This window comes from Uloborus diversus, chromosome 4 (genome assembly GCF_026930045.1).
Source record: "Uloborus diversus isolate 005 chromosome 4, Udiv.v.3.1, whole genome shotgun sequence".
Classification (NCBI taxonomy): domain Eukaryota; kingdom Metazoa; phylum Arthropoda; class Arachnida; order Araneae; family Uloboridae; genus Uloborus; species Uloborus diversus.
This window is the reverse complement of record NC_072734.1, coordinates 68,220,821-68,245,513: the sequence shown is the minus strand read 5'-3', so window position 1 is coordinate 68,245,513 and position 24,693 is coordinate 68,220,821. Positions and strand designations below refer to the sequence as shown.

Genomic DNA, 24,693 nt, shown 5'->3' with positions numbered 1-24,693 from the left:
ATTCTCGTGTGTACATGAACATACTTTTATATACACGTACCTTCTTGTTTGTGCACGCATACATATCTATATACACGTACAAATACAAATGTAGCTTTTTACACGAGTATACTCGGGGTAACACATATCTATACGCATATTCTCGTGTGTACACGAACATACTTGTATGTACACGTACTTTCTCGTATATGCATGTTGAATATGTATATAAACGTCGAAATACAAATGTACCTCTTTACACGAGTATACTCGGGGTAACACGTATCTATGAGCATATTCTCATGTATACACGTATATAAACGTATTTTCGCTTGTGTGCACGCATAAGTATGTGTATACACAATTAAAAGCAAATTTGCCTCTGTACACGAGTATATTCGGGGTTCCACGTATCCATATGCATATTCTCTTGTATACACGTACATACTCGTATATACACGTATTTACTCGTGTATGCACACATAAATATGTATATTTACTTAAAATTTCAAATATACCTCCGTACACGAACATACGCGGGATAACACGTTTATATACGTATATACCCGCACGTAGTCGTATGTACACGCATTAACTCGTGTATGCTTGCATAAATATATATATACACGTAGAAATACAAATGTGCCTCTGTTCATGTGATATTTATATTTTACGAATTTAATCTGAATTAAAAAAGTAATCAAATCAATTTGATTACTTTTAATCTGATTACTTTTAGTTTGATTAAATTCAATCTGATTAATTTAATCTGAACTAAATCAATCAGAACTAAATTAGTTTTTTTAGTCAACTAACGAGTTAGTTTAAACTAACGTTAATCTTCGTCTGCAATTGAATTAAATTTTTAAAATATTAGTCTGAACTAAATGGGAGTCAGATTACTTTAGTCAACTAATCAATCAATTACAAATTTAGTTGATTTTTTTAGTTGATGCCCAACACTGGCAAGTGACTTAGCCAGAGGTGCCCCCCCCCTCCAAGGGTAAGGGCACACCCCACTAAATATTGCAAAGACCCCTCAAAAGCAAAAGCCCCCCTTAAAAATAAGAAAAATACCCGTCAAAACATCCCCCCTCTATACGTGGGCACCCCTGACTTAGCAGTACTCTACAAATGGCATAGTCACAAAAACTACAAATTTCCGATCTCTAAACTTGATTGTCACATTTTTTTAGCATGGTTCTCAAAATGTTTACTTGCAACTTGTCCACACCAGATTCAAAGAAAAGTCTGGGTGTTGGAGGATGCACTGTATATAGATAGCAGATAATTGTATTAAAAAAATATATATGCAGCAACAATTTATTGCTTGTCAAAAGAAAGATCACAAGATATTTATCCCTTCTACCCCTTTATTCTAGCTTTCCATTTCATTTTATACCCTTTGTAAAAAACAATTTTTTCAGTCATTGCATTTTGAAGTGATAAAATTTAGCTTTTAGTTTTTGTTAGCATTTTTGAAGCAATCTTTGCTTCTTTAAAATTTTAAGTTTTGAATGATGGGGTAGGTGAATGCAATGACAGAAATGAAAAGAGCATTGATAATTGAATACTATTAGTGGTCACTGAAGGTGGATGGAAGTCAACACTTTTAAAGTATCTTTGAAGATAATTCATATTTTCATTAAACTTTACTAATAGCATGCCTGCAACGCAGTTTTATTGGCAATTTTACATCTAATCAGATTAGTTTTTCATTTAAGAAGAAAATCTTTGAAAGTACCCTCATACTTCAGTTCACTGAGTAAAAACTATGTAGTGTCGATGAGTTAAATTGTTTAAAGTTTTTTTTTTTAGTTGAACTTAGTTATACTTTTTCCTTATTTAAAAATAAGTTTTAAATAATTTTCTAAGGATATTTATTTTTCCCCCAAATATATAAATTAAAAAAAAAAAAAAAAATATATATATATGGTGTACAATTGATATATGAGTTATATGCAATTCAACTGATATGCAGTTCAATTTTGTATGAGAAAATTTAAGTTTAAATAAATAGCAAAATATAGTTTTATAAAATGGGAAATAACTTTATTTTTATTTAAAAAATATTTTATAATCTGATTGTTAAACTAAAAGCTATTTTCAATATAATATTTTGGAGAGAGAGAGAGAGAGAGAGGAAAAACTAAAATGTACAAAAGATGATGCATTGAAAGTAATCTTGATCAATCCTAAATTAGTTTGGAATTCTGCATGTCCAAAATGAAATAATAGACAGGTATCTTTTTTAATTTGGTATTCATAAACACACTGCAGTGATGCAAATTATATCTCCCTGCATTAGTTAACAAGATGTTTTGCAGCAATGTGATATATTCAAAATTCCTGAAAATTTAGTGATCAAACTAAAGATTCAAACTAATTCATTTACTTTGTTATAAAATAAGATTAAAGAGTAACAATGAATACATACTATTTTTTCACATAAGCAGAATTCGCAGCTAATTACAAATCAATACTCGAAGAGGGAATGCAGGTAGGAAATTTTTACTTATAACATGAAATTCCATTACAATCCATCATGCTAATACAATCTCTTAGTGCATAATTTTCAATCTTGTAATTTAAAGTCATTTATTTTAATTATTTCTCTTCTGTATACATTCACCCAATCATAGCGAACACACAAATATTACAATAATTCCAATATCCTCTAACCACCAGTTTGTTTGCATAGTACTAAACAAATAATGAAGTATTCTCTTGGTATAGAGTCCAAAGCAACAGCAAACCTCTTCTTTTAGAGCAGAAGCCATGGTTTGAATTTTCTTTCTACAGGGTAAGAATAGTTTCAAGTGATAGGGAAGGAAAAAAGAATACATCAGGCTTGATGGGAGCTCCAACTTTGCCAGTTCTGAAAAGTACAAAATTATCGAAATAAATAACAATACACATTAATTGAAGTTTTATAATACATGCATAAAACACTTTTAAGAAAAAAAAAAAAACAAATATTTTGACAAATATATAATTATAGTTCCCAATTAGCATGCAGAAAAGAACAGTGTTTCGGCACCTACAGATTTCAGTAATCGACAAACGAGTATAGTCTGATTGTCAGGTGTTTGTACTCAACCATGACGAGTTTCAGAAGAGTCCATTTTAATGAAGGTGTGTTGGGTAGAGGAAAAAAAATTGAAGAATGTAACAAGGTTGTTATAAATAACTCAAAGCCAATCATTTTTCAAAGTGGCCACAGGGAAGACAAAATCATTTTCCCTGTCCAACTAAATCTTTCCCAGATTTCTCTTACAACCGATTTGTATCCTTTTAAAGCTACATTCCTACTCTTTGACACTTGGATACACTAGCTCCTTTTGCACTATTTCAGGCATTAATTACACAGGTCTGCAAAAAAAACCAAAAAACTTTAAATATTGTTTTGATTAAGTTAATTGATGTTTATATAGTTTTTTGCGCTGATTTCAAAAATGACATAGGTTTTTTTTCTATCACCTAAGGTTTGCCTACAAAATAAAGTTGAACTATTTGAGAAAAATGCAAAAAAAAAGCAAAATTTTGGATTTGTTTTCATTATTTTAAGTAAAAGCAAAAAAAAAAAATAAATAAATAAATAAATAAACTACGATACCAAGCTAAAATGGGTATAATAGTGATTTATTTACATGTGTTGCAAAGTTATTAGCAGTCGTTGTAAAATTTTTCTTTTTCCATCAAAGCTTCTTTTGATACTTTTTCGGCTGTGTTCTTGTGAATTTCCCCTTTTTAACATCAACAGTAGTCTGCCATCATGTTGGTATCTACGCTACATTTCTGTTATCTTGATGGAAACATTCATCTTGATCCTCACTTATATCCCTAAGATTTTCTGGAAAATAGTCCAGATGCAAGTGAAGGTAATGAACTTGGACACTCATGTTGCAGCCAAACAGTTTGTAGTTTTGTAACAGTTCAGCAACCCAAGTTTTGTAGTTTGGGTCTCTTGTTTCCAAGAAAGCCTATTACAACAAAGTTGAAATAAATTCCAAGATTTTTTTTTTAAATTTCCATTTTAGTGATAAAGCTTTATTCTTTTAAACCTATTTTGGTGTCAGGCGGCCCAACAAAGACTCCCTCTTTCAGCTTAGCATCAGAAAAACCAGGAAATTGTTCACAAAGATACTCAAAACACTTTCCTTCTTTGCATAATGCTTTCACAAACTGTTTCATTAGCCCCAATTTGATGTGAAGTGGAAGTAAGACCTTCCAGGAATAAGAGCCTTTCTGATTGGCCACCCCTGCTTGACATAGTGTTGTTTCCTATCACGGCTATCCCAATCACAGAGGAAAACTTGGAAACCTAGCCACTTTGTCGACCTAATAACATGAAAATAACTTTCAAATCCCCACAAATGGTCCATTTATGATCAGAGTAGCCGAGCTTATTAAGAACTAACATAAGATTTTCGTAGCATTCTTCAGGGGTGATTGTGTTCCGGTATTTTATTGGATTTCCGGTATTTTCATCTTGATTTCCGGTATCTTCCTCTTCAAAAATACCGGAACTCTTATACTTTCAGAAAACCCACTTTTGTAAAATTTAGGTTGATGTTTAATGAAAAGCCGAAAGTCCAAATTGAAGACGTTTCGTTTGGTATAAAGTGTAAGCTACCGTCATATTTTGCAATCTCCATGGTAATTGTTGAATAACAGCTGGGGTGGGAGAAGGAATAAAGGCTAGATAAGAAGAGGAAGGAGGGTTAATTGATATTTTTCCTCTTAATATTTTCTTTTCAAGATGTCCAATAGCGTTTCTCTGTTGCATATCTTAATATGCAGATGATGTAACTAGGGGTGCCTACTCCCCCCGACTGCAATGGCACCCCTCAATTTTACCCAGCCCCCTTTTTCCTCAAGGCCACCCACTAATAAAAAGACTTGAATTCTTCTAAATTAATTTCTCCAAAAGTTTCTGTGGCATAATCTGCCTCATGATCCCCCCCCCCCCTCCGGAGAACAAACACGTGAAAATCCTTACTGTAGCTATATTATTAGAATAAATTGCTAAAATATTTATTCACCAAGATGGCCTATGGCTTTTCTCTGTTGCAGATGCTTATGTAATAGGCTTTGCAGCGCCCCCCTCCCCCCCCCCATAAAATGAGTTTAACGACCTATATATATCAAAAATATCGATATTTGGAGAGCGATATATCGTGGTATTAAAATTCAGATATCGACAAGCCCTATTGCACAGTGATCATAATACATGCTGCCCCAATTGCCCCAAACTTATTTAATTCTGAAATCTTTCACCACGGATTGTATGGAATTTTCAAACGTCCAGATAAGACGAATCTATCCGAATGAGGGGGAAAAGTAAAAATTTGATGCCGCTATTCCGCTCATTTGAATGAGACTGCTTCTGCAAAAGCTGGCATCGCTAAAAAATAATAGATTCGTTCATTTCCGGCTGTAAAACGGACGTTTGTCTTTCCATACAATCTGTGGTCAGACAGTATGCACTTTTAGTAAATCAATGTAATTAATTTTTAAGGATTCAGATACAGTTTAGGAAAATTAAACATTCTTTGAAAAATTTTAAGAAATGAGAAAAATTGAAAGAATTTAATCCCCTCCATGCACAAGGACGTATTAAGCCCAATTAAAACTTCGAGTTTTAGCCCCAGCAAATAATTATATACATAAATAATGTGTGCATACAGGTAATGCGTATATAGATGCCCTTCGAAAAACTTTTTCTTCTTGGAAAAAAAAGTTCAGGTATTTTTTCATGGAGTCACAATCACCCCTGATTCTTTCAAATGAACTGAGTATCCAACAGGCACAAAAGCATATTGGTTACCATTGTGAATAAGGACAGCTTTCAAACTCATTTTTGCTAGAATAGATATAAAGTCTCCATTCCTTTTGTTTATACGTAATTTTGAATGTTTCCATGATTCCAGGTACACATTGTTTCAGAAAACTAAGTCACCCTCTTGAGTAAAAAAAGGGAAATTCTTTTTTTCTAAATCGGTACCATGAAAATAAAACACTGGATGCTAATATCTGTCTTTCTTTAAGTGTAGACCCTTAAACTTCTGCTGAATCCTTTGAAAGGTCCACGTCTCATATTTAAGCATTCAAGTCTGATGGAGAGAAATGTTTCAGGTCATTTGGATCGTAGCTGTCTTCACTATCACTGCTACTATGTGACATTTGGTCTAAATTGTCTGTCTAAAATATTGTCCAGGGTATCCGGAAGTGAAGGAATAGTCAGGTTAGGTCCATGAGGAAAAGGGCAAATAGCGGAACGAATGTTGGTTGGGTATGAAATGTTCTCCCTGGTTTGTTTGTTTTTTTAATTGAAACCTTGCACTGAACAAATCATCAGTATGATTTTTAGGATCTTTCCAAATCCTTGGTACGTCAAAACAAAATGACTTCTTACCATAAAATTATTGTCTCAGTTCTTCAACACACACTATATGAGGAGTCCAAGGAGCAGGGCCGTCCCAACGGGGGGGGGGGGGGGGGGGCGACGGAACATGACGACATACACACGAAATGAGGGGCGCCTTAGGGACACTTTGCGGCACCCCCTCATTTTGTGTATCATAGATACACACAGCCATAGACACATAAAAATAGAGAATCATTGCAATGATTCTCTATTTTTTCCCTAGGGCACAAAAATATTCCTCTCTCTAATAAGTCTCCAAAACATGTGTTTCCTTTGTATCATTGAAGCAGATACAACTTCTGCAAGCATAACTGTTTAGAATCAAACAAAAGGCACTTCTCCTTTGTCTAGTTCTCACCAATTATGTCCCTGCATGCAGTGACGTAACCAGAAAAAAGTTTTAAGGGGGCACACATTGAAAAAACAAAAGCAAGATTTTTTTTTTTTGATCGGATAGGAAAAAAGATCAAAAGGTGGTCGGATAAATTTTTTCAACTTTTAGTTTTCAAAACTCAATTTTAGCCTTGAAAACGTGATTATAGGTCATGTTTTTTGACATTAGGGTAAGAAAGGGAGCACAGAGACTGTTTCTGATCAATTTTTTTTTAATAGATTAAAATCAATTTTTTCCCCCTCTACAAGTTTTGAAAATTGAAGTTTCAAAACCGCAACTTTAGATAAACTGTGAAGATTTTATAGATGGGAGGATATGGAGCATTTCCAAAGAAGATTGTTCAAAATTATGGTTCAAAAAATTTAAGCAATGTTTTAATTCAGGGGGTATTCCACTTAATTTTTTTTAAGTGTCGTTTACTTCGATAAATACATTTTCTATTTATAATCAGCAAATTATTTATTCGTGTTCTTAGTTTGATCAATATGTATAACCAATTCAGTTTTAAATGTTTGTTTTTTATATTTTATTTAGTGGGATAACATTTTACATGATTAATATTTGGTTTTTAACATTTTCATTTTTTGGGTCATTAATGTTTCACAAATATTAGAAACAGATTCATTGCTTGTGTTTTAATTTGTATTATGCATAGCCCTCTGATTGCTTGGTTCATTAATATGTAAAAAATTCAAGTATGTACTATGCACTGATGTTATAACCAGGACTGCGGTGTCGGAAGAAAAATGGCCGACTCCAACCCCAGTATTTTGAAACCTCCGGCTCCGGCTTTATTTATTTTTTCAAATCACCATCCCCCCTCATGGAAAGGGGGGAACCCCTAAACAGAGATTGCAACATTAATTCCTTTTTATAAAATTTTCGCATTGTATTTTACTGTAATCTTAGATGCATATAACGTTAGAAATTCAATTTAAAAATCAACTTATCCCACAATTGCGATTTCTAAAGTGAGATTACTTAAAAATCCCATTTTTTTAAAAAATGAAACGGAATTATATGCTTCCCTTTCATGTTTAATAAATAGATGTTTTTCATATCCTGTGCTTTCAATTTTCAAAAGTACAAAAAGGGAGAGAAAGAGTTTTGAGAGAAAAAAAACTTTTTTTGCTAAGTCAAAAAACTTTTCTTGAGAGGGAGTGCTCCCCTCCCCCGGGTGACACCCATCTGGTGGGTGACACCTCAACTTAATTTCAGTGTTAATAAAAATTGGAATACTTTTATTCAGAAAAAATTCCCCAATAATAAATCTTGACTTTCATTTTAAAAATTTCAACAAAATAATTGCACTATATTGCGGAGAGGGGTCGGATAGATGTACTTGGAGAGCAAATTCTACACAAAATGCGGCGGGATACAGTTTTGTACGAATAGCTTTTAGTATATCTACATTTCGCAGCTCAATTTTAATTTTATTGGCAGCTAATTAACTTTACTAATTAACTTTACTTAACTAGAAGCTTTTAGTATATCTACATTTCGTGGCTCAGTTTTAATTTTATTGGCAGCTAATTAACTTACTAATTAACTTTAATAAGAAGATTTTAGGATTGACTACAATTATTGAGTGTTGTAACCAATAAATCATGTACTAATTTTATTTTATACTTTTCAGTGATAACCAAGCTTTCTTAGATGAAGTCTTTAGATTAAACAAAAAAAAAAAATATATTTTATCGGATGTTTTGGATTATTGCTTTTGTACCATAACCTATTTGAATTTACCAAGCACCCTCAGAAGTTTCCCAATTTGCTTAAAAGCGGTACATTATTCATTCCTTTCACTATTTTATAACTAAGATCGAGGTAAATAACTATTATTTGAAAGTGATTTCTTAAAAAATGTTACGCAAACAAAACTGCTTGCTGATAGTTGCTATCAGTTAAATAAAGTTAGAAAATAAGCAAACTAGGAGACGACGGGACGTAGGTAGCTGTTATAGAAAGTCCCATAAACAATCAAGCCAGCTGGTTACCAAAGTGACAGTTATTTTCTTATTATTAGTAGGCCTTTATACATATAATCAAATTAATTGGTAGTCAGTTTTTTTTTTTAATGCAAGGAGAGTGAGTGAAAATTAAGGAAAAAAAAAGAAACTCGGAATTGGAATCGGCATATTTACGAACGACTCTGACTCCTTGATTAAAAAGCAGTCCGATTTTTGATAAAGGAGTCCCAACCCAAGGAACCCAAAATCAGTCCGACTCCGACTCCACAGTCCTGGTTATAACTAACTTGATTTTTCTGTGTGTATAGGGGGTGTGTGTATATAAATGGGCACCAGGAAACTTTAGCTCTGGGCGCCATCAACTCTTCGGATGGCCCTGCCAAGGAGTCCTTGTATCCCTAATTTAATACTAAAGTATTCAAAATAAATCTTCTAAGCAAAATTTAAAATGTTTCTTTGTTGCTTCTTGACGGTATAAGACCCACAACTAAAACAGAAATAGTTAAGAAAGTTGACACATCCTCTAGCAGTCATTTGATGTGTACACAGCGGTGGCTAGGCTAGCTCCACACAGAGTCAATGACTGCAATCAAGGTCACAGCTCACTACATTCCTCACAATGTCTAGCAGACAGTAGTATTGGGGAGGGAGCAGACAAGCAGATACAGGCTCAGATCTATGTATCCACTGATCCTGCAGTGGGGAGGGGCATGTTCTTAAGGGGCCCAATGACATAAGAATTTGAAGGGGGGATTGAAAAAAAAATGTTAACAAGACTTGTTAATGTTGCAAATATACACTGCTGGCATCTGGGGAGGGGCCCTACAGATTGTTGCGGCGGAGGGGGGGGGGAGGAATTAATATATCCAGGCCTGGGCAGGGACCTGTCTTGTTCCAGTAGGAACTGGATTCTCCCAGTTTAAATTCATTGCTTTGTTCAAATAAATAGAATAAAAACAATTTTTTTTTTTTTGCAAAGAACATACTTGTATTGTTTAGTAACTGGTTCACCATGAAAGCTCCATAACTCAGACTAAATTTACCACTTTATAGGCTATAATATTGAAAAATCGTACACACATACTGAACTAAACCTGAAAACCTCTAAAAATAAGAAAATTTCAGGTGAAATTTGCGATTTATCTGTGTGTGATGGAATTCTTTAACTATTTTTTCCGTGATCAACACAAGAAATACTGTTAAACCCACTAGTTAAATGTGCTACAATTTTTTCATTGCAGACTGTGTTATTTATGTACCAAAATGAGCAACAATACATTGAGACTGCCGATTTGTTAGAGAAAAAATAAGCTGCATAATTTTTCTAATTTATTTAATAACACAGAAAACACGCCATTAACAAAAGGAAAATGATTTATGTTTAAAATTAGTTTATAACTCTCAATACATCTCCAAAGAGAGTTTAATAGTTCTTCAGACTTCTGTTTTTCAAACACTTTTATAGAACATCCCCACCGCACCCCTTCCTCTAATTTCACAAAAGATAGCTTAAAACTTAAAGCAAAGTCCATAAATCCTCTCAATATTTAGTCACCTAAGATGGCCTAAACTGACGTGTTTAACACTCCAGTTACGGAAATTTGCAAAGAAGAGCATTATTTTTACCTTGCCAAACACAGCCGAAAAGTTTTAAAAATTATTTTTGAAAGACAGGATCCAAATTAACCCTTCTCCTCCAAGTCACTCAAAGATTTCCTAAGTGTTATTTACATACTTCAGGGACAAGGGCATCCCTGCTATTAACCAGGGTTGGCCGGATTGGACCCAATGGGTGTTTTTTTTTTTTTTTTAAAAATCCTTATTTAGCTCACTTTTGGGTTTTTTAAAAATTTTCTGAGAAGTTTTTTAAAAAATTAATTTATATTTACACAATTTAAACTTCTTTTTTATTTGTTCTTCATCACAGACAATGGACATAAAAAAAGAATTTTGAACTTAAATAGCATTTCTTAACTCTTGACGGCATTTAAAAAATACTTCAAAGGTTTTAAATAAATATATTTAACTTTTCTTTAACTGAAAAATAACTCAAATTATCTTGACTTAGTCCTGTCACGTCTGATTTTCTCAATATTTGTAGATTGTACAGAGGAAACTACTCTAGCTAAAAGGCTTTCATTTGAATTATTTTCTGCGAACCAACCCGTCACAAATCTCGAATAAACAAGGAATATTTTTTAGAAATTAACAGGTGTTACAAACGGTCGGACAGAAAACAGAATAGGATGTACAGTATTTTCATTATCTTACGAAAAGTTTAATATTTCTTACTCTGTACACAGAAATAGAAAAACAGGCAACATAAAATTCAAAGAAATGTCTTGATTAAGCTGGAATTCAGTAAAAAAGGATTTCACTACTTGAGGTTCTATAGTAGTTTTGTGTAACAAAATGAAATACAATAAAGTAAAATTCAAAAAAATAAAAAATAATAATAATAAATAAATAAATAAATAAATAAAAACGAACAATAGATTTTATCACTCGAGAAGTAACTTTTCGCCTTAACTGTTGGTAATCATGGAAACTAAAAAGTCTGAAACTTCACCATTCTTGGGTTTCGTCGTCTTTTATACTTTTCTTCAGAAAACGCTGAATTTTTCAACTCTTTTTTTTTTACCCCAAGACAATTTTTGTGCTTTGTCCATATTCTTGTGCTACAATATGCGACAGGTACCCACATTTTCCCTAAAAAAAACAAAAAAAAAAAAAAAAAAAAAAACACATTTCCTTTAAAAAAACCCAGCTTTATTTGGGTTTTATTATAAAAAATCCTGGGTCCACGGGCTTTTTAAAAAAAACTCGGGTTTTTGCCAACCCTGCTCTTAACTGTACAAAAGATAAGCAGCTTGGCTTTTAAATCATTAACAGGGTTGCCATGGAAGTTCAAAAATGAAATTCCCTGACATTTCCAGGTTTTCCAGGTTATTTTGAGAAAAACTCCAGGTTATTGATGTCCACCTTCATTTTGCAATATTAATATATACATCTCAAATTTTGATAAAACTTACCTCATTTTCACACTTTACAAACAATAGTTACCAAATTCAATTTACTCAAGCTGAAAATCAAAAATATGTACTATAGGGTGGTTCAAAAAACCCTTTTTTCAACTAGAGTTCAAGACACCCCCTATTTTTTTAAACTTACTAATAGTATTGTGCTGTAAAAGTTTTAGCTTCTTACTTAAATTTTAAGAGGGCGCTTAATGACCCCTTAATTTAACATTAACTGTAGCACAGAAAAAGTCACAAATTTAGAAACATTTAATTTCCCCAGCTTTTTTTTTTTTTTTTTTTTGTAAATAATTATTTTATTGCAATGTACATGAATATAACTCGTATATATTGTTTTTTCAGTTTAATGTACTGTTTTAAACCCCTCCTCATACTTAAGAAGTTTGAGGGAGGGGGTTGAGCACCCTCTTTCAGTTGAAATAGGAAGCTAAAATTCTTCCAGTATATTACTATCTACAAGTCTAAAAACATTGAGTGGTGTCCTGTTATCTAGGAGAACCTTTTTTTTACGTGTATTTTTGAACCACCCTAATGTACTAACAAAAGTGAAACAAATCACTGCTGCCTTATATCAAGTGAAAGAACAGCGAAACAAACAATTGTGACATCTGCATCACAAAAAAAAGTTAATTGCTAATAGTCTGAACTAAAAACTTATGAAACCTAAACATTTTCAATTATTGCCTTCCACCCCTCCAGTCCAGTACATTCACTGCACTTATAGACTTGGGCCAAAAAAAAAAAAAACATGCATCTTTTAACTCTACATATTTTCCCTATTTGATGCTCATAAAGCAGGGGTGCCCCCTCCCCCCCTCCCCCGCACCTTTTCTGAATGCCTTTGCGCTTTTTCTTTTTAACCCTCTTTTTTATTTTTTTTAAAAATACTTTTTTATTTACCTATTTATTTATTTTTAATTATTAATGTTTTGAAAGAAAAATTCTGCACTCTGCTAATAAAATACACACACAGAATAAATAAATGAAGTAAAATAAAATTAAATAATTTAAATAAAAATAAATCAATAAATGAATTTAAATAATAAAAAATTAAAAAATCCCCCCAAACATTTTTATGGTGCAACTTGCGCCATGACCCCCTTTCATAAAATAAAATTTTGAGCAATAATCACAAACTCTCTGATGTGCAGATTTTTTTTAAAAATCCGATAACTTTTATTTTGAAAGAAAGAAGCACATTGAAGGTTATTAAAGATCACTATCAAAATACTAAAAGATTAGCGATATTCCTGTAAAAAGGAAACTTTCTAAATTTAAAATTGTCTAATGAACTAAATTTACAGAACAAAACTGTTTAGAAGAAAACGATTTCATTAATTGAATTTAAAGAAATAATATAAAACATGAAAAGATTATTGCAGCTCATTAAGAACTTCGAACCTACTCTCAGACAAAACAATGCACCGCTTACTCAAAATAGTAATAACTTCAGAATTGCAGACTTAAAAAAGCATTTGAAAGAAATTATTTTTGATGTCATATAGCACCGGTGCTAAAAACGATCGAAAAATAAAAGAAATTCCCGACATTTCCCTAACCATTTTCATTTCCCTGACAATTCCAGGTTTTCCCGGTTTGTGGCAACCCTGAAACACTTCTACTTTCACAAAAGATGGCCAAGTTTATAAGACTCCAGTTTCAAAAATATTTCTGAAGTCCCCAATATTTGTGTCACCAAAGGGCTACCGAAAAGTTTTAAAATTTCAATTTTGATAATTTTTCAGGCAAGAGCCTCCAAATTTCCTCTCTAATGAGTCACACACAGATAGCTTCTTATTCAGCTTCTAAAATTTTCTGTGAGAGAGCCCTTTAATCTCTTCCACTAAATTCATCAGAAGATGGCTTCAATTAGAGTTTTAACACTTCAGCTTTAGAATTTTCTCTAGAAAGAACACCTGCTCCTATCTTAACTTCACCAAAGACAACCTAAAAGTTTTACGACTACAATTTCAAAATTTTTTCATAATACAACATCTGAATACAACTTTCCTTAAGTCACTGAAAGACAGCTTAGAGCAAAAGACAGCAAACAAATACCTCATCAAAATATTTCCGGGGGGGGGGGGCATTGACAACCCCCGAGCCCCCATCACATAAATGTCCGATAGTTGCGTCTTTAAGACTTCAGTTTTGAATCTTTTCTACAAAGAAACCCTTCTCCCTTTACCTTGAAATTACTTTAGAGAAGCCTAAAAGTTTTAAGACATTAGTTTCTAAAACCTTCTAGGGATAGAGCATCAGAATTCCCTCTCCTTTAAGTCCTCCAAAAACAGCCTGAAACAGAGTTTCTAATACTTCAGCTTACAAAAATGTTTGAGAGAGTACCCTCCAAATCCCTTGCCTTGAATTCATTAGAGATGATTTCAGTCTCAAACATTTCTATAGAAAAAGTCACTGAATCTCCAGTCCCTTTAAATTATCCAATTATAGCCTAAAATTTAGCTTTTAGGGCTTCAGTTTCGAAAAAACTTTGGGTTACACAGTTGAATCTCTTTTCTTAAAAGTTACCACAGACTTATTTTACATTTTCAAGAATCCAGTTTCTAACCTTAACTTTTTTAAGACTTCAGCTTTCCTTCGAAACATTCCCAGGAGAGAAATCCTAAACTATCCTCCTTAGATCTTCAAATTTAAAAAAAAAAAAAAAAGTTTTTACGACTTTGTTTTCGCAAGATCCTTGACGATTTCGTAACTTTTACTAGGAAGTGTCCCTGATTAGATTTTTTCTATGACACTTTTGAGTTCTGCTGTGAAAAATTACATACCATTTTTGGTTCTACACTTTGAGGTAGACCATCACCACCGGAAGAAAGCGGCACTTTAGGAACTCCCCACATTTCTATCTGTGCATCCACTTGACCAGTTGCTGCAACCGTTGCAGCAGCGTTATTTTGGTAAAGATGAGGTGCAATCATATGAGGAGGTAATCCATTCATAAAAGGGAAAGCATTATTTGCTACAGCCTGTGAAATGGTAATTTTGTATAAAATTAGATGTTTTAAATTCATAAACACTTAAACTTATAGTTAGCATTTCAAATTTAATACTAAATACATTAATAATCAATTACATATCATATTTATATTTTAATTAAACTGATAGTTCTGGTCATGACAAAATTATATTTAATTACAAATGAAAGATAATGTACACAAAATAGTTACAAATATATAGTGGGAATGCAAATACAGTGAAACTTCAATAAGTCGAAGTTGCAGGGAATGCGAAAAAATTCCAGTTATCGAAAATTCGACACATGCCGATAGGGCCGAATGACAGTATTTGAACTGAAAATGCAAAGAACAACAAAATGTAAATTGCCTAGATGGCGTAGCTGTTTTCTACGGTTATATGTAAGGACTCTAGAGTTGGAAATTAGTTCGATTGGTTTGATAGTCGACGGAGAAATGGTGTGATTGATGTCATGCCGGATCAGATATATAATTTAAGTTTATTAATCAGCTCAATGAGCTCACCTTTTAGTTTTGAATGTAACATAAACCAATAAATGTTTTTTTATCTTAACATCTCTTCCTCTGCCACTCTGTTATCACGAAAATCATATTTTGCATTAGTTACATTTTTGATTTTGACCAAAGAGTGGCACTAAAGTTAAATTCAGAACCTTTTTTTCCTTCAAAGAGCTTCATGGTGACGCATTTCAAATTTTTTGAGTCACAGTTGAACAATAAAAAAAATTATTTAAAAATTCACCTCTTACTTGCAAGAACTTCGTTCAATAACTTTTATGCACAATGGTGCACCACCGAATATAGGTACTCCTATTACAACACATCTGAGGTTGACATTTGGAGACAGCCAAATCCTTGTCAATATTTTCTGTATGAATAGCACCATTGTATCTGAATAATGCACCATGTGATTTCAGGTTGTGGGGTTTTTGAAATTCACGTGTGTATAGAGATCGGTGAACTTGTTTGGCCCTGTTGAAATAAGCCCTCTAAAATGATTTTTAACACTAGGTGCTTTCTATTGTCTGACGACTAATTCTTAATGATAAAAAGCACATTGAATAGCTATTGTATTGAAACACTTTTATTGATCAAAATGAACTGTATTATAATATTATTCTATTAGTTACCTCTAATGCCATCTTTTGGTGAAAAAAGTAATGAAATACACATTTTTTTTTTTACTTTAGAAAAAAATTCCTAATATTTCCAAGCATTTTTGTGCAAACCACATCGTTTTATTGCAAACAGTCCAACAGTTATAAGGTATTAAGGAAGTCTACAGGCATTTGGATCACCAAATATACACTCAGTGCTGTAATGGGAAAGAGGGAGCATCTCCTGAACTATTTGTTTTTTACTGTAAAAATAATGCAAATATAAATTTGTTTCAAACCACCTTTTCTTTAGGAGAGTCCCCTTATACCCCAAGGTGAGTTGTCCCCCCCCCCACCCAACTACAGCATACAATGCATACATTAGCTTTTCAGTGTATTTGTTTCTTTGAAAGATTCATTTCCTATGTGCATCACATTGTTTGATTTGACCTAAATGAAAATACATGATGGTTATAAAGTTTGGTTCATGTACATACCTGAAATGTCTGATCTATTGGATGATTATTTTCCAAAGTCAGCATGTCAGGATACCGGTTTCCACTAAAATTGTGCAAAGAAGGTGGTATGCTAGCTTCTTCCTGAGGCATTGCAGGCAAAGAACCTTGCATGTTATGAATCCAGTCACCAGAAACAGGAATTTCAGCTGAACAATAAGAAATTCTATTTAGTTTAAAAGATAATGTTAATGGCTACGATGTTGAATAATGATTACATACCAAACACAACGAGTCATCATATATATACACAGGCACAAAAAAAAGTGCATTTTCAAAATTAAAATGACAGCTGAAAACAATATAAAACATTTGTTCAAGCCCAAGATTTCACACCCATGAAATTGAATAATTTTGCAATGTTTCTGTTAAAATGCTGACATTTTGTATCAACAATTTCAATTTAATCCCTACTAGCTGATATAGAAAAAGGGAAAGAAAAAAGATTCATTCAATAATAACGCACAATGTCTTGCCATTTATTTCGAATAAAAGTAGAACCTTCTCTTCAAACAAAGTTTAAAACTTGAGATCATTCTAAACTTATTTACTTTACCGGAAACTGTTAGATAGATAAGCAAATGGCACTTAGTGCCGGTCATCTTATCCCCCATTTGAGTATGAAATTTACAAAAAAAAAAGGAAAAAAAACTACTGAGAGAAAAGAAAATCTCTGTAAAAATTTAATGTTAAGGTGGGGGGGGGGAGGGAGGTGATCAACTTATACAAGGGGAAAATATTCCAAAATAATTCAACTCTTATGAAAAAAAAGGGAAAGAAACATTGAAAAAAAGTGCATTTTCTCAATTTCAGAGCATTAACTCATCCATGATCACTTGCGTCATTTCCATTATAGAATCTTCCTTCACTAACAAATCAGAAAGATCATTTCGGTTGTTTAGTAATGGCTCAAAATTTTCAATGTGAACGTTTGTGCGTCACCGATGTCATCATTGGTTTTGGCCTCCTCTGTCGCTCCTAAAAGCTCTTCTTCCAGTGAGTTCTGAACTGTATGAGTTTAATAACTTTACTTCTGGAAAGAGCTCTGGAACCAATCGCATTAAATGTCTCCAGTGGACCAAGCTCCATAATAAGCACGCCAAAATGCAGTTGATTATGCGTAATCTGCAATCTTTAAGAGTTTGGATTTCGAAAGAGGAAAAATTTTATTTGTTTGCATTGCCGCATCCAAGTAAAATCGAAATAAAATAAACCTGCGTAACACGAGGGTCTACTGTACTGATATTCTAACATTTTATACTGTCAGACATTATTTTCGTTTTGGCGGCAGACCAAGCGGAGCCGAATGATTGCTTCCCTCCTTGCTCGCAGTGTTGCCAGATTGAGGGAAATTTCCCCATTTTGGGGAAATCTAGTGCTCTCTGGGTAAATTTTGGGGAAATGGGTTTTGAGGGGAATTCTTTGGGGGAAAATTTTTTTTCTTGGAGAAAACCTGGGGAAAAAAGATTTTTTTTCGTATTTAAATTCGCGTCAAGAAGTAGTGAGAACATTGTATCAAACAGCGTTGGGTTAGCTTTTATGGAATTCACATTTCGCATTATGTGGAATATTATGCTATGGAATTCGCATTAATGTTCTGCGTGAGTAACTAGTTGATACGAGAAACAGGTAAAAATAAGTGTGATGAAGAGTGTTCTTGGATAAATATATACAAAAATCATAATTTAAATGTACATACAGAAGCAGAGTAGCAAATGCGAGTAGAAAAAAAAAATTTGGTTATTTCTTATCTCTCAGTCAGGCGCTTGTATTTATGACTAGTGGCACTCGCACAGCTTTGCCCGTAGTAGAAAATCAAAAGGTCTTTTGGTCTCCCTGTATATTTACAAATAATGCATGATGAATTTCTCGCCAATTGGCTTGCCCACGGACCCAGGGTTTTTTTAAATAAAACCCAAAAAAACCCCACTATAACTGGGTTTTTAAAAAGAAATGTGAGTTTTTTTTGTCTTTTTTTAGGGAAAGTGTGGAGTACTTGTAGCATATTGTAGCGTAAGTATATTGATAAAAGCACAAAAATTGTCTTGGGGTAAAAAAAAAGCTGGAAAACAGTTAAAATTCAGCGTTTTCTGAAGAAAAGTATAAAAGACGACAAAACCGAAGAAAGTTTCAGATTTTTTATAGTTTCCATTTTTACCAACAGTTAAGGCAAATTTACTTCTTGAGTGATAAAATCTATTGTTCATTTGTTTGTTTTTAATTACTTTTTTTTTTTTGCATTTTACTTTATTGTATTTCATTTTGTTAAGCGAAACTACTGTAGAACCTCAAGTAGTTTAAATTCCTTTTTACTGAATTCCAGTTTAATCAAGACACTTCTTTGAACTTTATGTTGCCTGTTTTTCTATTTCTGTATACAGAGTAAGAAATATTAAACTTTTTCGTAAGATATTGAAAATACTGTACATCCTATTCTGTTTTCTGTCTAACCGTTTGAGAAACCTGTTAATTTCTAAAAAATATACCTTGTTTATTTGAGATTTGTGACGTGTTGGTTTGCAGAAAATTATTAACATGAAAGCCTTTTGGCTAGAGTAGTTTCCTCTGTACAATCTACAAATATTGAGAAAATCAGACGTGACAGGACTAAGTCAAGATAATTTGAGTTATTTTTCAGTTAAAGAAAAGTTAAATATATTTATTTAAAACCTTTGAAGTATTTTTTAAATGCCGTCAAGAGTTAAGAAATGCTATTTAAGTTCAAAATTCTTTTTTTATGTCCATTGTCTATGGTAAAGAACAAATAAAAAATAAATTTAAATTGTGAAAGTATTTTAAATTAATCAATTTTTTCTAAAAACTTCAAAATTTTTAAAAAACCCAAAAGTGGGCTAAATATTGGGTTTTTTTTAAATGGGTTTTTTCAAAAAACCCCATTGGGTCCAATCTGGCCAACCCTGGTTCCACGTTATTATAACTTGGTAATTTTACTCGTGCATCTTAAGATAATTTTGCTCGGGAAAATGTTCTTAAAATTGGAATAAAAAAGGAACAAAATCAAATTTTCAAAAAATCACTTAAAGGTGCACACCCCCATGCTACAAACTAATTCTTTGCCAAATTTCATGAAAATCAGCCGAACGGTCTTGGCGCTATATGCGTGTTAAAGGTCCTAACAGACAGAAAGAGATCCGGACACAGAGATATCCAGACAGAGACTTTCAGCTTTATTATTAGTAGCGAGAAGCATAGAAAGCGAAAATGTGAAGAAAAAAGAAGTTGGGGAATTTTATAAGAAAATTTGGCTATTTGGGAAAAAAAAAAACTTCAAGAGAAAAATATTAGAGGAAGTCAATTCATTTTATGAAAATATTAGTGGAAAAATAATTTTTGCATTTGGGGAATTTTGGTAGAAAACATAGCTTTTTGGGGAGAAGTTGGAAGGGAATTGGGGAAATCTGGATTTGACCATCTGGCAACACTGGAATAATGTTGGAAATATATCTCTGCGCATGCGTTGCAAATCACAATGAAAACGATTTTTATGTATATTTTGATCGGCGACATTTTGAAAGGTTTAATGCTCTTTTTACGATTGAATTTTCCAGATTTATCATGAAGAGACGTTCTACGTCAGAAAGCACACCTTGAAAATACACTATATACAGTAATTACTCTCAAACTCTAAAAGATCCCCCCCCCCCCGCTTTCCCTCCTAGAAGCTTGTCCCGAATTGACTGTTCTTAAATCTGGCAACCCTGACTATTATAGTGCAGCGTTTTATTATTACTACATACTGTATGTTCCGTGCTGTATTATTTTATGTCTCTCTCTCCTAGTGATCAATCATTTTGTGCATTTTCACAGTATTTTATTTTGAACAAAGCAGACATATTTTTTTTCTTTTAAAATACAGAAAAAGTTTGGTTCTTTGGGTGGGAAACTAATGTAAAGTTGAGGAATTGTTTAAAGCAGTTTGAGAGGTATTTATAAGTGTCTAAAACAAATTGGTATGTTTTTTAAAAAATAGCATACACCTTTTTCTACAACGCGAAATTTCGACTTACACGAGGGGTCTTGGAATGCATCTTTCGCATAAGTCGGGACTCAACTATAATGCAAAATAATAATATATTATTAAAACAAAAATAGCAAAAAGCTTAAAATAAAGTGAGTTTTTAATTCCAAACTGGGTTTTGCATAGCCAAGCACTGGTATCTTCAGTGGCGGATGGGGCCGGCGGGCAGCCGGGAAAAGCCCGGTGGGCCGCCTGTGTTTGGGCCGCATTGAATTTTTGAATTAAATAGAAAAAAAATAGTAATAAATGATTTTTCTATTCTTTTCCTTTTTCTTCTTTCTTTTGTACTATTTAAATGTCTCTGAAAATATCATAATAATCCGGTATATTTCTAAACGACTTATAAGAGAATCGTTGCAAGAAAAGTAATGATTACAAAATTAAAAAAAAAGAACTCTATAAACTTATGCTATGATTAGTAAGATGTTTTACTGTGTGTCTGTAAATTCATCAGCAGTAACATAACTTTGTTGCGTAAATGTCGAGGATTTTCTAAGGCCCTAACAGCTGTAGGGGACAATGAAGACGTAAAGGCTGGGCCGTCGCCAGTCGAGGCGTAGAATTGAGGCTGCCAATTTTAATTTAGTGATAAAAAAAAGAGAAAACTTTCTCAGTATTTAAAAAATAATAATGAATAGTAGTAATAAAATGCCAAGTGGAATTCCAGTGACAAAAGTATTTTTTCAGCAAAATTTTCAAAGAAAATGCACCTCTTGAATATTAAACAATTAAACCTTTGAATATTATTTAGGATGTTCCTAAATTTCTTTAATATAATTTACCTAACTAAAGGCAACTGAAATTTTTCGAGTCATTCTGACAAATTTTGAATATTTTTTTCAACGAAAATAAGTATTCAGTATATAGTACAAATCCATGACAAGTTCCCCCTTATGCAATAAATGTATAGATAAATAATCATGACAGTTACATAGGGGCCGCCAAAGCATGTTTTAAATAGACAAAAGGTTAAAATGCAGTTAGGGAGATTTAAAATATTGTAATGAATACCAAGTGTTTGAATGTACAAAACGAAAGTAAGCTAAAACTTCATCAAGAGATTATAGCTGGAGGCATGATATTTAAAATAAAATAAAGTTGGGAAAAGAAGACCTACGGTGTCACTGAAAAATACCCCATCAGTCCAAAATGTTAAAAGATAATTTTAACAAATCCCAAACGTTTAAACTTCAAACAAGTACAAACATTTGGTTGGAAATTGAAAACCCAGTTCCTTCTCCTATCGCCTACCGTTATCAAAGTCGGCCTACAATTCATATTTAGGACTACAAATTCGAAAAGCTTTTAGAAGAGTGTTCACCCAAATCCTGCAGAAATGCCTCCCACCCCATCCTTAAAAATCATTTAAAATTTCCTCTTTAGGACTTCCATTTAGAAAACTTTCATAGGTCATCGGACCTCCCCCTTGTATCACCAAAGATGGTCTGAAATTCTTTTTTTAGGTCTTCATTTCCGAAAGGATTTTTAAGAAGATCCCCCGACCCCTGATAACATCAGCGAATACCATCTACAACTGCGTTTTAAAATTCAAATTTCGAAAAATTACCGAAGAAAAGTCTCCGAACAGTTTTACCCACTAACATTAACAAGGATCGTCAAAAACTGGGTTTTAAAAGCTAACTTCGAAAATTTTTCATTGGAGCGTGCCCAACACGCAAGCCAGGATCACTAAAAGTCGTCTTAAATTTCGTATTTCGTTTTATGGGCTTCAATTGCGAACCATTGAGAAGGTATACTAATGGAGGGAGCCATAGCAAATGTCTCAGTGAAATAAGCTCGGGACCAAATGTTTCCCAGGTCAGGTGACTTGTTTGGCTGGGAAGTTGTCGCGTTTTGGCACGCAATCGCTCTTTTGGCATTAAATATTTTTCAGACGATGCGACGGCATTTATTATGAAGTCGGGGCTACAAATCAGAGCTGCAGAGTTGTAGCAAAAATGACAAACTCTGGCTCCAACTCCTTTATCCCTTAATAATACACTGCTCAAAACAATTAGGGGAGCAAGCAAAAAAATCAAGAAAACCGTGCGATACAGCCGCGTATTGGCATAAAATGGGTAGTACACGCGTATCCATGTGTAATACAGAGAAAAAAAAATAAAACAATGTGAAATTAAGCTTTAATTATTTGAAAATATGGGAAAAACATGAAAAGATGATTTAGGGCAACAATTTGGTTGCATGTAAACGATAAAAAAAAGGCTCTGAATTGACATGATGCATGAGTTTTAATAGGCCGTGTGGTCTCCTCGAACAGCTAAGACTGCTGCACACCTGTTTGCCATGGATGCGATGAGGTTATCGATCAGACTTTGGGGAATATTGTTCCATTCCTCAAGAAGTGCAATCTCCAAGTCTGGGACAGTCACAGGCGGCCTTGGCCGCACAGCAATGCGTCGTCCGAGCATGTCCCAAACATGCTCAATTGGATTCAGGTCAGGAGAGCACGCTGACCATTCCATACGTTGTATTGTTTCAGCTTCAAGCATGTTCTCCACCAGACGAGCTCTATGTGGTCTGGCATTATCATCCTGGAAAATAAAGGAATCGCCAATGGCTCCAGCGTAAGGGATGACATGAGATCGCAGTATCTCGTCTGCATACCTGCGGCCCGTCAAAGTGCCATTCCGAATGATATGCAGGTCCGTACGTCCGCCTGTGCTGATTCCACCCCATACCATCCAACCAGCTCGTCTGTATTGTGACCTTTCACGAGCGAATGCGGGGTTATTTCGGGTGCCCCTCTCCCGCCATACCAGAACGCGTCGAGTGTCACATTCCAGACTGAATCGGGACTCGTCTGTAAACAGCACTTGGCTCCAATCATGTTGCTGCCAATATCGATGTTCAGCAGCCCATCTTCTTCGGGCCGCACGGTGGCGTGGGGTCAACGGAATGCAGACCATTGGCCTACGTGCATAGAGCCCTCCCCCATGAAGCCTATTACGTACTGTTTGGCTGGACACCCTTCGTCCTGTTGCCAAGAACAACTGTCTTTGCAGCTGAGTAGCATTCTCTGTTCTGTTTCGACGGGCTGTTAACCGTATATACCGGTCATCAGTTGCTGTAGTGGCGCGTGGCCGACCTTGCCCTGGTCGACGTCTGACATTTCCTGTTTCTTGGAATCGATTCCACAGTCTTGCAACAACACTTCTGGCGACTCCAACAGCGTCCGCGACACTCCGTTGTGTTTGGCCTGATTCCAGTCGGCCTATGACACGCCATGCCATGGATTCAGGTAAATCACGTTGTTCAGACATTCTCTTAAGCTTGTCTCAAAAACAGAAAGACTGCACAATCAAATCTCACAGTTACGGCAATAAAACAGACGTGTCTGCAACATCCCGATTTCTGGCCTTATCTTCTTTTTCTGGTTTGTGACGTCATGAACTTTGATTTGCATATAAAGTTTTCTTCTTCCGTTTATTGGCAGGCTGTAATTTATGGAGGATTCATTTTATGTTACTTATTGGTAGACATCTTTGCGCAATTCTGTTAAAACCATGTGCTCCCCTAATTGTTTTGAGCAGTGTAAATAAATAAGTAAATAACGGATACAAATACAGGCCTATCATTCAGACTCCCTCTCCCCACTTCTTCCCGGATTTTAAAATATAATCAGGGCCCAATACAGGCTTATTTTGCTACCATTTTTCGGTACCTTCACAAAAATCTTGTTTTGAAATCGGTACTTCCACAAAAATCAAGTAATAAAATCAGGTAGCTTCACAAAAACATCGAAAATTTCACAAAAATTCACATTTTGAAATATAAAATTTGTTTCCCTGTTTAAAACAAAATTTACTCATAAAATAAAATTCTAAGCAAGTTTATATGAACAATCGCTTAAATAGCAACCTTTTTGTAGTATTTTAACTAACTTTTAGTTGTTTCTTGCCAAAGTGTATTTATGCAATATTATCGCAATCTTTCAACATGTTTTGGGGCACCGTTTTTCTCATAATTTCCAATATTGTACATAGTACATAGCCCATTAAGCTGAAATTACAATGGTATTTTTGGTACTTCTTAGGTTTTTAGCTCCCCCCCCCCCCCAAAACACGAAACCTGTTAAAAATAATACTAGATGACATTTACACTTTTCAAACTAAAATTTCACTTGTTCTACTTCTCTTGAATCTAAAAGTTCACAAAAACAATGCTGATAAAATAAAAAAAACTTCCACAAAAATAGAATGATGCAATACTTTCACAAA

The 24,693-nt window shown here is 33.9% G+C and overlaps 1 protein-coding gene across 1 annotated transcript in view; it reads right to left on the bottom strand.

The window, feature by feature from the left end:
- Positions 1 to 2,117: 2,117 nt before the first annotated feature.
- LOC129220619 (ankyrin repeat domain-containing protein 17-like) overlaps positions 2,118 to 24,693 on the bottom strand; it is a 195,540-nt gene continuing 172,964 nt past the window's right edge. The window contains 3 exon segments of the mRNA XM_054855048.1: positions 2,118 to 2,857; positions 14,598 to 14,795; positions 16,399 to 16,565. Of these exon segments, the coding sequence (XP_054711023.1) occupies positions 2,825 to 2,857; positions 14,598 to 14,795; positions 16,399 to 16,565 (398 nt within the window). The 3' untranslated portion in view covers positions 2,118 to 2,824.